The sequence below is a fragment of the Pelophylax lessonae genome, assembly GCF_965119305.1.
Source record: "Pelophylax lessonae genome assembly, chromosome: 1".
Taxonomy (NCBI): Eukaryota; Metazoa; Chordata; class Amphibia; order Anura; family Ranidae; genus Pelophylax; species Pelophylax lessonae.
In genome coordinates this window covers 337702548-337718036 of record NC_138768.1, presented here as the reverse complement: position 1 = coordinate 337718036, position 15489 = coordinate 337702548, and the positions used below count along the sequence as shown (strand labels likewise).

General features: G+C 41.6%; 1 protein-coding gene across 3 annotated transcripts in view; it reads right to left on the bottom strand.

The window, feature by feature from the left end:
- SEMA4D (semaphorin 4D) overlaps positions 1-15489 on the bottom strand; it is a 171746-nt gene that overhangs the window by 13917 nt on the left and 142340 nt on the right. For 2 of the 3 annotated variants that reach the window (XM_082243109.1, XM_082243111.1), the window contains one exon: positions 1980-2183. The exons of the other annotated variant lie outside the window; for it this stretch is intronic. In XM_082243109.1, coding sequence (XP_082099235.1) covers positions 1980-2183 — 204 coding nt within the window. The remainder of the gene's footprint in view (positions 1-1979; positions 2184-15489) is intronic. 3 annotated transcript variants of the gene reach the window in all.

The window sequence follows — 15489 nt, the reverse complement described above, 5'->3', positions numbered from 1 at the left end:
AACGGGGTCTTACTGTCTGGATCTTCAGGTAAAAGAAAAAAAAAGCCTAAAAAAGAAAAAACTGTGGGGCTTTTCAACCACTTCAGGTCTTCCCCATAGCAGTTTTACTGCTGCAGAGCAGCACTTGTGCGCCAGATCATGCATATATACATGATCTGGCTCTTCTACATAGGGGGCGCACATGCATGCCACTGCAGGGCTCGCCCCTGCTGTGATCACACACAGCAGGAGCCCAGCAGCGGGTACCGCAGACTCAAAGTCTGGCAGCACCCATCAATGATCTATCAGAGAGGCAGATCGCTGTTCTTACAGTAGGGAAGACATGGATCCTGTGTCTCTTCAAAGCTGGGACATGGATCCATCCCTTCCCCTAGTAAAAGCACCTTCCACAGTACACTAAAACACAGGCTAGGCACACAGTTAACCCTTTGATCGCCCCCATTAACCCCTTCCCAGCCAGTGTTATTAATACAGTGCAAATTTTTAGCAATGATCACTGTAATAGTGTCACTGGTCCCCAAAAAGTGTCAGTGTCCCAATGTCCGCTGCAATATCGTATTTCCCACTATAAGTCGCCGCCATTAATCATAAAAATAAATAAAACATATCCCATAGTTTGAAGAAGCTATAACTTTAGTGCAAACCAATCAATATGCCTTTTTGGGATTTTTTTAAATCCCACAAATATGTAGCAGAATACAAATTGGCCTAAATTGATGAAGGAATTCGATTTTTTCATTTTTTTTTTATTGGATATGTTTCATAGCAGAAAGTTAAAAATAGTTTTTTTTTTTGTTTTTTTTTTTTAAATTGTCGCTCTTTTTTTGTTTATAGTGCAAAAGATAAAAATGCAGAGGTGATCAAATACCACCAAAAGAAAGCTCTATTTGTGGGGGTAAATAAAAGGACATAAATGTTATTTGGGTACAGCGTTGTACCACTGCGCAATTGTCAGTTAAAGTAATGCAGTGCCGTATCGCAAAAATGGCCTGGTCATGAAGGGGGGTCAATCTTCTGGTGGGTCAAGGGGTAATGAATAACTTTTTTTAGCCAATTTACAATAATACTATGAATAGCCCGTGTTGTGAACAGACGTGAATAGCAATGCATCAAATGGCACACACAAAGCTGAATAACCCAGGCAAACACAACATCACCTCTCTTCTAGCAGGGATGATAACATCTTAACTCATCGGCCTATTAAAGCAAAAAAAAAAAAAAAAGCAGGCTGTGCTGGACTTAAAGTGGAACTTCACTCTCATTCAACATGGACTATTTATAATCCTCCTGCTGCTAGCATTAGTAAATAGATAGGAAATTATATTTATATTTACCGTGTCTCTGCAAAGCAGGGACTAGAATCAATCTCTTCCCCTAGTGAAAGTAGCATACGGTGTACACGTAAACTCAGGCTAGGCACACAGTTAACCCTTTGGCTAGGAAGGGGTTAAACATTCTAGAGCGATCAGTGTCAGTACAGTGACAGTGCATATTTTTAGCACTGATCACTGTATTAGTGCCACTGGTTCCCAAAAAGTGTCAGTGCCCGATAATCCGCCACAATATCGCAGTCCCGCTGTAAAATAAAAATACGCAGCGGTGATCAAATGCCACCAAAAGAAAGCTCTATTTGTGAGGCAAAAGGGCATACATTTTATTTGGGTACAGCGTCCCACGACCGCGCAATTGTCAGTTAAAGTAACGCAATGCCATATCGCAAAAAATGGCCTGGTCATTAGGGGGATAAATCTTCTGGAGGTCAAGTGGTTAAAAAGCCTAGAATCATTTGTATAACAGTCAATGTGTCATGGACACACACTGTAATAAGTGTTTATTTGTGAAATAAATATTTTATTCTAATAAACATATCATAAAGCACCAGTTAAACTTGTAAGATTAAAACACAACTGACCAAAAACGTATAGTTTATGTTGTTCTGATGGCCAGTGCCAATATGGTGCACAGATTAGGGTATTTACCTGTAACTCTAATAAACACTTTTGAAGACTTGAGTCCAGCTGTTGATTGGATGGTACAGCGATACTCGGCATCCTTAATGGCAATGTCTCGCACCCAGCTCAGTATGTGCACGTTCCCATCAGGTAGTGGAAGCAACGCTTCCTTCGCACAACTCTCCATTTTAACCTCTTCCTTCTCCCATGTAAAGTGTATGTCTCTTGGACCTGAAGGGAACTACAGCTGTCATATGAACAAGAGAAAAAGCATGCACAAACAGATAATCAACTTGAAAATGTAATCTTCCCTGAAGAAAGCAAAGGGTCGAAATAATGCACCAGCATCACGATCACCGGAACATCACGAGGGGAGCCCAGCTCATCAATTACTCATTTGATGGCAGATATTTCCTCATCCATTGTTCTGAGGAAAATATCTACCAGTTTACATAGGATCATATCAATAGTGATCACTTACATTTGCTCTTTATTTTTGGATACTAAATTAATTTGTTTTCATGAAAACAATATCCAAGTGCAGTGCTGTCCACTACTTTTGCTAGAATTCTGACGACGTCCCGCGTTTGGTGACGTAACGCGTAGGGTGACATAAGCCGCACACTTGAAAGTTTGTGAGCCATCATCTTGCGAGTGTCTGGAGACCGGTGACTTTAGGGGAAAGGAGCCTATACACTGTGGTGCATTAGAAATGCACTTTGTAATGCGAGTAATGATATTTACCTGCTTGCCGAACGCCCTATAGCAGTTTTACTGCTACAGGGCGGCCGCACTGTGCAGGATCATGTACGGTCGGGTCCATAAATATTGGGACATCGACAATTCTAAACTTTTTGGCTCTATACACCACCACAATGGATTTGAAATGAAACACAAACAAGATGTGCTTTAACTGCAGACTTTGATCGCCCATATTAACCCCTTCTCTGCCAGTGTCATTAGTACAGTGACAGTGCATATTTTTAGCACTGATCACTGTATTAATGTCACTGGTTCCCAAAAAAGTGTCAAGCGTCAGTGTTCGATTTTTCCGCCACAATATCGTAGTCGCTGATTGGCTCCATTACTAGTAAAAAATAAAAATTACATAAATCTATCCTATGGTTTATAGACGCTATATCTTTCTCACAAACCAATTAATATAAGCCTATTGGTATTTCTTTTTACCAAAAACATGTAGCAGAATACATATTGGCCTAAACTGATAAAGAAATTCGATTTTTTACATTTTTTTTTTTTTGAAAGGTTTTATAGAAGTAAAAAATGTTTTTTTTCCTCCCAAAACTGTTGGTGGTTTTTTGTTTACAGCACAAAAAATAAAAAAACGCAGTGGTGATCAAATACCACCAAACGAAAAGCTCTATTTGTGGGGAAAAGACATACATTTTATTCAGAAACAGCGTTGCATGACCGCGCAGTTGTCAGTTACAATTACGCAATGCTGTATCGCAAAAAATGGCCTGTCATAAAGAAGGGGAAATTTTCCGGAGCTGAAGTGGTTAATAAAAATTGATGGGAAGCAGTTTTATACTATAAGAAGTCTGTTTTATCGGAGCTTTGGAAAAAATAATGTGGCACAAGTAAAGAGGATGACGGTGAATTGAATACCAGGGGATTACTGCCATGGAGAATACCTGTGCCTAAAACCTACCCAATTTAACAGGAAAAGCGCTAATTGGCCTAAAATAGTTTTGGGTTAAATTTTGGAGGTGAGATTATATTTGTAGGTCAGTGGTGGGATGAGAACACTGCAATAGGTGGAATCAGAGTGAACACATGGATTGCATACTAATCGATCATTTAAAGAATTACTAATCCAACTAAGGACACGGATTGGCACATTGATAATGCAATATATGTGCGGGAAATAATTCGCACAAATGAAGTGAATAAATGAATCGATTACCAGAAGTAAGGACAGTTTTGGTTATGTTTACTTTTGTGTATTGTTATATATGGTAGATTTCACATTGAATTATAGCAATAGTAGTGGATAGCACTGTTTTCAGCATATGTGGGAACATATATGGGGTTGATTACTAAAGGCAAATAGACTGTGCACATCGCAAAGTGCAGTTTCTCCAGAGCTTACTAAATGAGGTAAGGCTTCACTTTGCAAAGAATACCCAATCACGTGCAAGGAAAATGAAAAAGAACAGCATTTTCCTTGCCCATGATTGGATGATGGAAGTCAGCAGAGCTTCTGCTCATTTATTAAGTTCTGGAGCAACTGTACTTTGCAATGTGCACAGTCTATTTGCCTTTAGTAAATCCACCCCATAGTGTTAGAGTCAGTCCAATCTTTATCGTTTTGCACACACACACACTGAGGTTAAACATAATTGCCCTGATTTTTATAGATTTAAATGATAATTTGTATTTTTTGTGGTGGATGTGCAGCAGAAAGTGGAATCGCCCTCTGACCTATTTAATCCTAAAACTCCAATAATTTGTTTTCCCCTTTGCCATTACAATGCCAAACACTGCTGCATTTTCTGTATTGTAAGAAAAAAAGACCCTTTGGCAACACACTGATGGTAGCCAGTTGATGGAGTTAGATCTGTAGCCTTTTATACGTGAAAGTGATCAAAGTTACAGTTGTGCGTTTAGGTCTTTATTTTATTTGTAAATGGGACAGCCCTTTAGTTTGTTACATATGGCTCTGCTTGGCTAAATTTGGGAAGTCATAAAGAACCTTATAAGTACAAGCATTGATCCTAAATTCTAGCATTGCTTGTGATAAGTCAGATAATTTCTGACTGCCAAGAATGAGAATACTTTTCATCTATAAAACTATACAGGAAGACATTACAACTTCTTGGAAAATCTGCCTACAAATGGGCATAGTCCATTACTCTTCTATGTAGAGCACGTGTCAAACACAAGGCCCTCCGGGCCATTTCATGTGGCCCTCGCACCTCTCCTATAGCTGTAGCACCCCCCCTTGTCACCTTGTTTCAGAAGTTGGCAGCAGAGAGGAGGACAGAACTCCTCCACCAGATCCTGCATATTTCTGTGAAGCTGCAGAGAGGCACATCTCAGCAGTCGGCAGCAGAGAGGAGGGCAGGGCTCCACGTTAAGATTCTGCACCTCTCTCTGCAGCTGCAACATCACCTTGTCTTCACTTCCTCTGTCTCTGCATTAAGCAGACTCCGGCAGCTGACTTCTTTCCTCCTGTGGTCCACCCCCAGCTTCTTCCCGACAGCAGCACCTGGTAAGGGGGGGTGTCACTGTGATGCAAGGGAGGGTGGGGGGCTCGACTTCTGACCATGGGGGGCTTGCTCTGGATATGTAGTCTTCCAGATACAACCCTTTACTGGCCCTTTGAGGGCAACCATAATGCTGAGGCAACCCTCAATGAAATGGAGTTTGACACCCCTGATGTAGAGGAAAGGAGGAACAAGACACCATGCACATGCTGCTGTCACTGTCTGACGAGAATATGAGACTAGAGAAAATATGCTGGAGGACAGGCCAATATCCACAGTACATGCCTGCTGTTCATAGGGAGATATCCCCATTAGGTGCCAAAAGACTTCAGAAGGAGTTTACACGAGCATTCATGCCCTTGACTACTTGGTGCATTATGTATTTTGAGAGGGGGTTGGAGGGGAAAGGTGTTGGCAAACACCAGTGGCTATGGTAGGCACAGGCAACAACAATAAAAATTGAGACAGGCTTCGTAGCCTGTCTTATAGTTCCTCCCAAATGACACTAGCTTGTTAGATCAGCATGGACTAACTTTTCCATGGCTATAGATAGCTTTATTATTCCTTGCCATCAATAAAAGCTTTATTATTCCTTGCCATCAATAAAAGTGTATCAAAGGCCTATTTTTGCCTGGAAATACTAACTTAAAGAACAAAAAATGTATGTAAAAATGCCAACCTTTGTAAAGTACTTGAGCTATCTGTATTTAAATTATTATTTTGCATTGTTTGAATGTATATTAATTTAAAAGTAAACTAAAAAGGCAAAACTTTTTTCTTTTTACTTTGGATAAAGTTCGGCTCAGTTCACTCCTATGTGTTTTAGTGCTTTTTGTAGAAACACACTACAGTCCATTAAACATGTTTTTTTATGGGACACCTGCACATTTCAGCTGCTGCATTTTTGGAAAGGGTCAGGGACATTTTTTAAACGCAAAATGTTACTTTTTGGTTCAATAGACTTCAATAGAGGAGCTGCAGAAAATCATGTAGTGTGTTTTTGGCACGATTTTACTGCAATTTTGCAGTAAAATTGTCCCGAAAAAATGCAAAACGCACCAAAAAAGTACTGTAAAAAGTTCAGAAATGGATCAAAAGCAAATTGCATAGTTATAAATCAGACCCAAGCCCCCGTTCACATTGGGCTCATTTGAAATGCGATTTGACATCTCAAATCAGAGCAGGGGCTGACTGGCAACTTTCAGCTCAGGGGGCAAGTACAAACCAGAGGCCCATGGTGCAGCGACTTGGCCCCCCTCCCACTCTCCCTCATCCCAGCCCCCATTCCAGGCTGAAGCTCGCTCTAGGTACTCTCTACTCACTGGCCAAATCTGGGTTTCCGACCCGGCCAGCAGTTGAGGGGAGCTGGGACAGCTCGGTAAGGGCTGCCTGGGGAAGAAGAGTCTCCAGTGGGGCATGGAACTGGCCTCTGCTCAGACACAGTTTACACCATCCATGCTGGTGAGGAGGCCTGCGCTCTGTCTTTGTCTTCATCCCGCACTCAGTAGGTCAGCAGTGGGGACATTTTACTTCTCTTTACCAGGAATCATTTAGGCATGTCTTTAAGCACTGAAGCCGTTTTAGGGGGGATCAAAAAGGCCCGGGGGACAATTGCCCCCGGTGGCCCAGTCCTCCCCTGAATCTGAGCCTATTACCAGCAAAGTCACTGTCCAAATTCGTGTGACGCTAAATTTGCGGCACTACACCGATTCCGAAAATAAGTTCCTGTCCTACTTTTGGTGACTTCAGGGGTGATTTCAGTAGACATTTGTGCATGAACCCGCACACCTCTCTCAAATCAGCCCCCGAAGTCGAACTAAAATGCTGGTTTGAAATCGTGTGAGTTCAGCTTAGCTTGCACGATTTCAAACCCACATTCAGTGTGAACCTAGGCTAAGGGAAGGTTATAACACCTGTCAGGTTTCACTTTGTCCCTTAACCACAATAGGAATTGAGAAGAAATCCTTCCAAAGTGAGGGAAATCCATGGATATTAACATGATCAGCAGAACTAGTGCCCCAATTGGAAGATTTCCCATCCATTTCTGTTCTGGTGACAACTCAACTTTTTCTATCATTTTTACTCTCCGTGATAGTGGCAACAAGGACAAATAGAGAGGGTGAATCTCTCTACTGGGGACACAGACAGCAATGCCAATCTGACAGGTGTGCTAATCTGTTTTCACTCCATCCAAAACAAAAAAGGCTTTGCCTTTAGTTTTTTCTTTAAGATTGAGGGCTATTAGGTTTTAAGCCAATGGCTTTGCTGTCTATGTATTCTATAGCTGTGTGGCCTCAATGTGAGAATAGTCATAAGATCTTTTACTTTTGTTACACAGACCTCCTTCAACAAGACCTTACCTTTATGCCGTCATTTTACTTCAAATGATTTTTATTGAAGTTTTAACACAACAAAAGAAAAAACAGACAATAAAGACGCGGTCGCAGCCGCAATGCGAATAATAGGACTGTAATACATAACAGTGTAGCTGCAACATTGCAGATGGTACAAGAACAAGAGAGATGGTCAAGCGTAAAGAAGTCATAACATGTGCAACAAGGTGAGTTAGACAATCAACAGGGAAAGAGTTCGTATGGTACCGCTACGGCATGCCGTTATATCAACAGTATATTAAGAGGAGACAAACAAGGCTCCGGTCTAAGGGGAAGAGGAGGGTGTGGGGGATGCTGTAGGTTGAGGTGGGGGGTCCGTGTTGGCAGCAGCAGGGGGGAGGTATCCCCCATGCCACTGCCCCCACGGGTCCCAGTTGGATGCAAAGGAGGCATATGAGGAAGAACGCATCGCCAGTAGACGTTCATATTGGTAGTTTAGTTGGACCTGTGATACCACCTCTGAGGGGTTGGGAGGTGAGGGGTCGCGCCAATGGCGGGCTATAGCTAGTGAGGAGGCAAGCAAAATGTGGGATACTAGTGTCCGGTATGGCGGGGGAAAAAGATCAATCCCCAGGAGCAAGAGGGCAAGGGCAGGATTTGGGGTTACAGTGATATTCGTGATGCTAGCTAGGATGGAAAATATCTTCTTCCAGAAACTCGTGAGAGATTTACAAGACCAACATGTGTGTAGGATGGTGCCTGTAGCCCCACAGTCTCGCCAGCAGAGTGGAGACACCGTGGGGTAGAAGCGCGACAGCAACAAGGGAGTCCGATACCATCTGGTCAAGAGTTTCTGGAACGTTTCCCAATAGTTAATGCAATGAGAGGAGGTATATGCCCGTTTTAGGGCCGAGGCCCATTGATGAAGAGGGAATTCTCTGCCTAGGTCTGTTTCCCAAGCCTTCATCAGGGGGGTTTTGGACATTTGAGTTTTATTGTTAAGCAGGGAGTAGAATAGGGTAATGCCTTTGGTGTGTGTTTTAGGATTTGAGAGGTGATGCCAGGCCTGAAAGTCTAAGTTGAGGGAGGGGGGGGGGGGATATTTGAGGAGAAAGGACGAAATGCGGGTGTAGGAGTACATGGCCTTTTTGGGAATACCGTGCATTGAGGACAAAGTTTCAAAGGGCAAGAGGGTTGTACCGGAATATAGCTGGTCTATCCATAGGATGTTGGCAGCTTGAAACAGAGTCAGGGAGAGATGGGGGATCAGAGACTCCAATATTTTGAGGGGAAGTCTAATTTTGGTATTATTGATGTTAGTCAAGGAGTGGGAAAGGAGGGATTTCCATGCCAGAATGGAGGCCCGGGTAGGGGGGGGTAGGTCGGTGAGGGAGAGCGGTTTCCAAGAGTCTGCTAAGAGCATAAGGGAGAGATCCGATGTGTGGGAACAAGCGGCTTCTAAGGTTATCCAGCAAGAGGCCCTGCGGGTATCAAACCAGCAGGGGAGTTGAGCCAACAAGGAGGCTAAGTAGTAGTCTCCAATGTCGGGAAGACCCAAGCCCCCCAACTCTCCTGTGGTATGCCGTCATTTTAAAGGGGGATAGGACACAGCTGATGACCTTCTTTACAGATTTTCTTTTGCACTTTGCAACAAGATAGAAAACCATTAGAGCTAGCACTCTGCGTTAAAGCGTAACTCCACTTTTGTTGTAAAAAAACATTCCCCTCTGGGTGATCTCTGTACATTACAAGGGTTTTAACAAACTTTGTTGCAGATTCCTACCTTTTGTTATTCTGAAGAAATCCCTGTTTGTTCCTCTGTGCTGATTGGGTCAAATGGGAGTGATTTCATAATTATCTGTCAGCTGTGGCAGCGCAGGGCTCTAATGAGGAAATCTGCTGGGTCTGCATCCCTTTAGATGTGTTCCTATTGGAAGTATCTCACCAAAAATGACATTTTTGTTGCAGGGGATGCCAGAAATCTGACTTGTATCTTAGTGCAGACTTCTGGGAAAATTGGTGAGCCAATCACACAAGCAGGAAATGATGTTTCTGGGGAGTGGTCAGTACACATTCTGTGTACAGAACACCTCCAGGTAGCCATATTACATTTTTAGAAAAATACAACAACTGCAGATTGAAAAGGAAAGGTCATTTTTAATAACGTTCAATTACAATATGATTTGTGACACAATTGTATACGCTGTATTGTTATTTCTTTATTTGCAGATTTTTTTTCCCCACGAAAGTGGAGTTACCCTTTAAGCCTGGTACACATGATGTGAATATCGGACAAATCATCCGTGTTTTTTTTTTTTTTTTTGCATGCTACTCTCATATTGAAAATGAAAAGGTTACTAAAGTTATGACAATTCTTGTAAAACAGAATAGAACTTCCCGTGATGATGTAATGTATTCTTTCGTTTCCGAGCATGCACAGTCTTGGTCACTGGATTTTTTATGGATAAATACTGTACGGATTTAAAAAAATTCAGACGAATGATCATCTGTTTTTTTTTTTTTTTTGCATGCTAGTCTATCGAAAATGAAAAGGTTACTAAAGTTATAAAAATTCTTGTAAGACCGAATACAACTTCCCGTGATGATGTAATGTATTCTTTCGTTTCTGAGCATGCGCAGTCCTGGTCACTGGATTTTATTTTACAGATGAATATTGTACAGATTAAATAAAAATCGTTCATTATCTTATCTTACGAGAAACTTTTTCGTGTTCCTTATAATTTTGCATGAAATGTCGTAATCAGCTCTCAAAAGCGGTGTACCAATAATCAGATTATTGGAAAATCGCCCCGAAAGCGGTATTTTTCGTCTGATTTTCGCATGGTGTGTCCTAGGCATTACAGTGCGGTCCACTCCCGGCTGCACATACAGAAGCAAACTAATGCTATAGTCGTGGAAGACAATGCAACGTTTCCATTCAGTGATTTAGTATAGCTTTGGGCAACCGATTTACCTGTACAAAGTAATCTGGACAAGCCAGACTGTTGACAGATTTAGCATGAGAATGAAAGGTTCTGTGGATGTGTACAATACATTTTAGCAACGTGACACCTTGAGAAAATCCCTTTGTTTGCTCAAAGCACACAACTCTCTTGACATTTTCAACAGCAAGTGAAAAAAAAAATGTCACTTTTGTAGCATAATTCACATTACTTACATGTGTCGCTCCATTTTTGGAAGCTTAAGATTAAAGAATGCAAAAAAAAAAAGATCACTTTAACAAGTTGTACAGTCTTGAAGGTAAGGTTGGAATTTTCAGAGAAACTACATGCAGCAATAAAGCATTGTACACTTGAGTTTTGTTTCTCTTGCTGTCTGCCATGCAACCTGTTCTATTCCAATCTATTTTAACTGCTCTCATTTTTCTACACAAGTCAACACAGTAAACACATGGCATCCACATTAGCATCCACATTAGCATCATTTTTTTTTTTTTCCTGAAAGCATGTAAACTGCTTGTGTAGATGGGAATTTGTGTCCTGCTGCTGGCAAATGGTTGTGAAACATGTTTGACAGATCTAGAATCGGTCAAAAATAGAAGGTTTACAATTTGATTATTGTAGAGCAGTAATAAAAAAGCTGAAGTCCAGGTAAACATTAGGGCCAGCCATAGACGGTGCAAATTTCTTTCCTGCAACCACAATTTCCCCATCAACACAGACCGTGGTGACAGGTGAATCCCTCCTGCCGAGTAGGAGGGTGACCCCACCAGGAGAAGACAGTGATTATTGTTAGCGGCTATAGTAGCTGCTAGCAATAATCGCAAGTGGTTCCAGCAGGCTGGTTGTACCCAGGTTGATCCATCAACTTGGTACACTCAGCCTGCTCACACAGTATCCGAATCCCAGTTCAAACCATCAGCCAGCCCAAGTCTTTGAAATGGCAGAGGAAAACCAAAACTATAACAGACAATGAGCACACCAATCTACTGTATTTAAAAAAAAATACACGCCTGATGAAAAGTCAGCAATGCACCGACAATGTGCCAGATGGAATATCGCCTTATAATAGCACTGCAATTCTGATAACCACACAACACAGGTAGGACGTATAACAAACTTAAAAGGTTTCCATCCAAGACTGGGAAGATCTGTGCATCAATCACCGATTACCAAATTTTTTATGCACAGATATACTCTGCAGTGGGACAGGAATCAGGAACACTATTGCAAGAAGGCGGCTTGAGAAAGAGGAGGCTATCCTGGAAATGCTTTGACTAGCAACACAATGCCACTCAGGAGTGGATGCTGCTGCCTTCTCTGAGAGGTCAGTTTACTAGTTTAGAGCAGCTTTCCGCTTGCAAGGATCCAGAGACTCCCTTCCTGTGGCCAGCATTAAAGGGCAAATTCCAGCATTATACTGGACATTTTATCATGCACTTCGATAAAGTTGGCTATAGATGGATCAAACCTTGGCTATTTCAGCAGTGACCAGTTGAGATACGATCTAACTATGGGCAGGCTGGTTGTATTGAAGTTGATCCATCGATTAACTTCAGTACAACCAACCTGCCATATTTTGTATTTGATCACCGCCGGTGGCTTCAGAAGCCAGCAATGATCATTGTGTTCTGTCGGCAGGGAAAGCTCTCCCCCAGCAGAAAACAGCTCTGTGAGAGGGTTTCCCCAATCAACACTGACTGTGTTAATGGGGAAATCAAGCAATTTTCTCTCCTTTCACCCATGATGGAAGAAAAGAACATTGTATAATCTATGGCCTGCATAAGTAGTTGGGAGTGCATTAATATTTAAAAGCATAAAAAGTATTGTAATTTGTATTGTAGTTGAGGTGCGGTGTTGTTGATCCCTGTTCCACTGTAGAGTATTCCTGTGCATAGGGTATTTGGAAAACAAGTTTATTGTTTGGAGCATGATGTCAACCTGTGGGTGAACTAAAGGGTAATAATGTTGAAATTGTATTACGCTTGCAATAAATGGTGCATTAAGGAGGAATTAGTATGGAATGATATACAGTGGCCAAAATTATTATTTGATCCCCTACAGATTTTGTAAGTTTGCCCACTTACAAAGAAATGAAGGGTCTAGAATTGCTATCATCAATGTATTTTAAATGATAGAGACAGAATATCAACCAAAAATCCAGAAAAAATATTTTACAATACGATACAAATGTTAATTGTAAAATATGTATTTGATCCCCTACCAACCAACAATAATGCTGGCTCCCACAGACTGGCTAAAGTATGTGCTCATGTGGTACACAGATTAGTCCTGTCAATTTAAGAGGGTGCTCCTAACGACAATTTGTTTTGTGTATAAAAGACACCTGTCCATAGAATCTCTTTCTTCCATTCAAACCTCACCATCATGGGGAAGACCAAAGAGCTGTCAAAGGACATCAGAGACAAGATTGTAGACCTGCACTAGGCTTGAATGGGCTACAAGACCATCAGCAAGAAGCTTGGTGAGAAGGAGACAACTGTTGGAGCGATTATTCGCAAATGGAAGAAATACAAAATAACCATCAATCGCCCTGGGTCTGGAGCTCCATGCAAGATTTCGCCTCAAGGGGTAAGGATGATCATGAGAAAAGTGAGGATCAGCCCAGAACTACACGGGAGGAGCTTGTGAATGATCTCAAGGCAGTTTGGACCACAGTGACCAAACAAACCATTAGTAACACTATACGACGCCATGGATTGAAATACTGCAGCATCCACAAGGTCCCTCTTCTCAAGAAGGCACATGTACAGGCCTGTATGAAGTTTTCCAATGAAGATCTAAATTATTTAGAGAAGGATTGGGAGAAAGTACTGCGGTCAGAGGAGACCAAAATTAAGCTCTTTGACATTAACTTGACTCGCTGTGTTTGGAGGAAGAAAATTGACAACTATGACCATAAGAACACCATCCCTACCATCAAACATGGAAGTGGAACCTTATGCTTTGGGGCTGTTTTTCTGCTAAAGGTACAGGTCGACTTTGCCACATTGAGGGGCCAAGTATTGTAAAATCTTGGATGAGAAGCTTCTTTCCTCAGCCACAACACTAAAGATGGGTCTTCCAGCATGACAATGACCCAAAACATACCGCCAAGGCAACAAAGGAGTGGCTCAAGAAGGAGCACATTAAGATCATGGAGTGGCCTAACCAGTCTCCAGACCTTAATCCTATAAGAAATTTTTGGAGGGAGCTAAATCTTTGAGTTGCCAAGCGACAGCCAAGAAACTTTAAGAATTTAGAGAAGATCTGTAAAGACCCTCCTGAGATGTGTGCAAACCTGTTAACCAAATACAAGAAACGTCTTACCAAAAAGGTTTTCTCCACCAAGTACTAAGTCATGTTTTGCTTGGGGCTCAAATACATATTTTTCTGGATTTTTGGTTAACATTCTTTCTCTATTATTTAAAAATACACCTATGATAAAAATGATAGACTCTTCATTTTTTTGTAAGTGGGCAAACTTACAAAATTTGCAGGGGATAAAATAACTATTTTCCCCACTATATATTGGAAATAATATGTCAGGGCCAGCCCTCCTGTACTGGGCCCGGGCCCTCATAAGTTCAAAAGGGGTGCCCAAGCACCTGCTGAGCAGGAGCCTTATTGCTGACACTTGTGGATCCAGTGCAGCTGCTGCTGCAGAGAAAGGAACTGATGAATCTCTGTCCTCAGCCCCTTTCTCTGTCTCAATTTCTCCTGATAGTTCACCAAAGCCCCCCCCCCCCAACAGGGCAGTTTAAAAAAATGTCATTAATAAGTAATACAATTCAAAAAAATAAATAAAAATAATGTAAAAAAATTTAAAATCCTAAAAACTAGAAATGTTAAAAAAGTTAAGGACTGGTTTAATTGTTTTCTAATGCCTCCCTATCGCCTGTGATAAGCCCACACTAGCACACCACAACTGCATGCTTTTAATGTGGTTGTGGGGCACTTGGAGAGCAGCACTATTCAATTAAATGAGTATTTATCTTTGAGGGTATAGTTTCTGCCATGGCTGCGAAGCATAGCATCGGAACCATGGCATTTTAGCTAAATATCATTTGATATTTTTGGAGGTGGGAGGAGGGACCATGTCAGGAAGGCTGTATGGGGCCCCGTGATTTCTAACAGCAGCCCTGTAAAATGGATATACTTTATTGCAATCTTATGTCATAAAAAGTTTATCAAAAAAAAATTAAATAAGACGATATTGCATCCAGCACATTGTAAGTGCGGTATTGATATTTTATTAGTCACATTGTATGTGTTTTTAATACAGGAGTTTTGTGCAGATGTTTTTAATACAGGAGTTTAGTACAGATGGGTTTGTTCCATATAAAGGTAGCACTGATCTAACCGAAAAAGAGCTGTGGAAGGAGCCTAGAAGGTCAACCCACTATAGGTGGTCTGCAGAAAATTACAAAAGAGGCAGATACAAGCCCTCCTGCACACGGGCAAAGTATAGGAGTTGTTTCATAAAGGATTACTGCACAGTTCTGGAAGATATACACAAAGGACAACAAGATTCAAGTAAGGGTCCTTTCACACGGGCGCTCCGTATGTCCGTTTTTCATCCCATTTTTTTTGCAGATGAAAAACGGACATAATGCATGTCAATGGGTTTGCGGATGTCAGCGGATGACCATCCGCTGACATCCGATTTGCGTCCTTTCTTATTAGTTCTGTTTTTTGGAACGGAACAGAACCCTATTTTTCTTCCATTTAAAAAAACGGAACGGACGCAAAAACGGATGTCAGCGATGTCATCCGCTGACATCCGCAATCCCATTGACATACATTATCTCCGTTTATCATCCGCAAACGGATGGGATGATAATCGTACATACGGACCACCAAAGTGTCATCCATGTCCGTGAAAAAAAAAAAAAAATGTGCCGGAGCGGATCAAAAAACGGTCTGCTCCGTGTGAAAGGACCCTATACACATGGCCCCTGTATTTACACTTTATGTGTTTACCCTGGAATTCAGCTTTTACTTATGTTGCTTT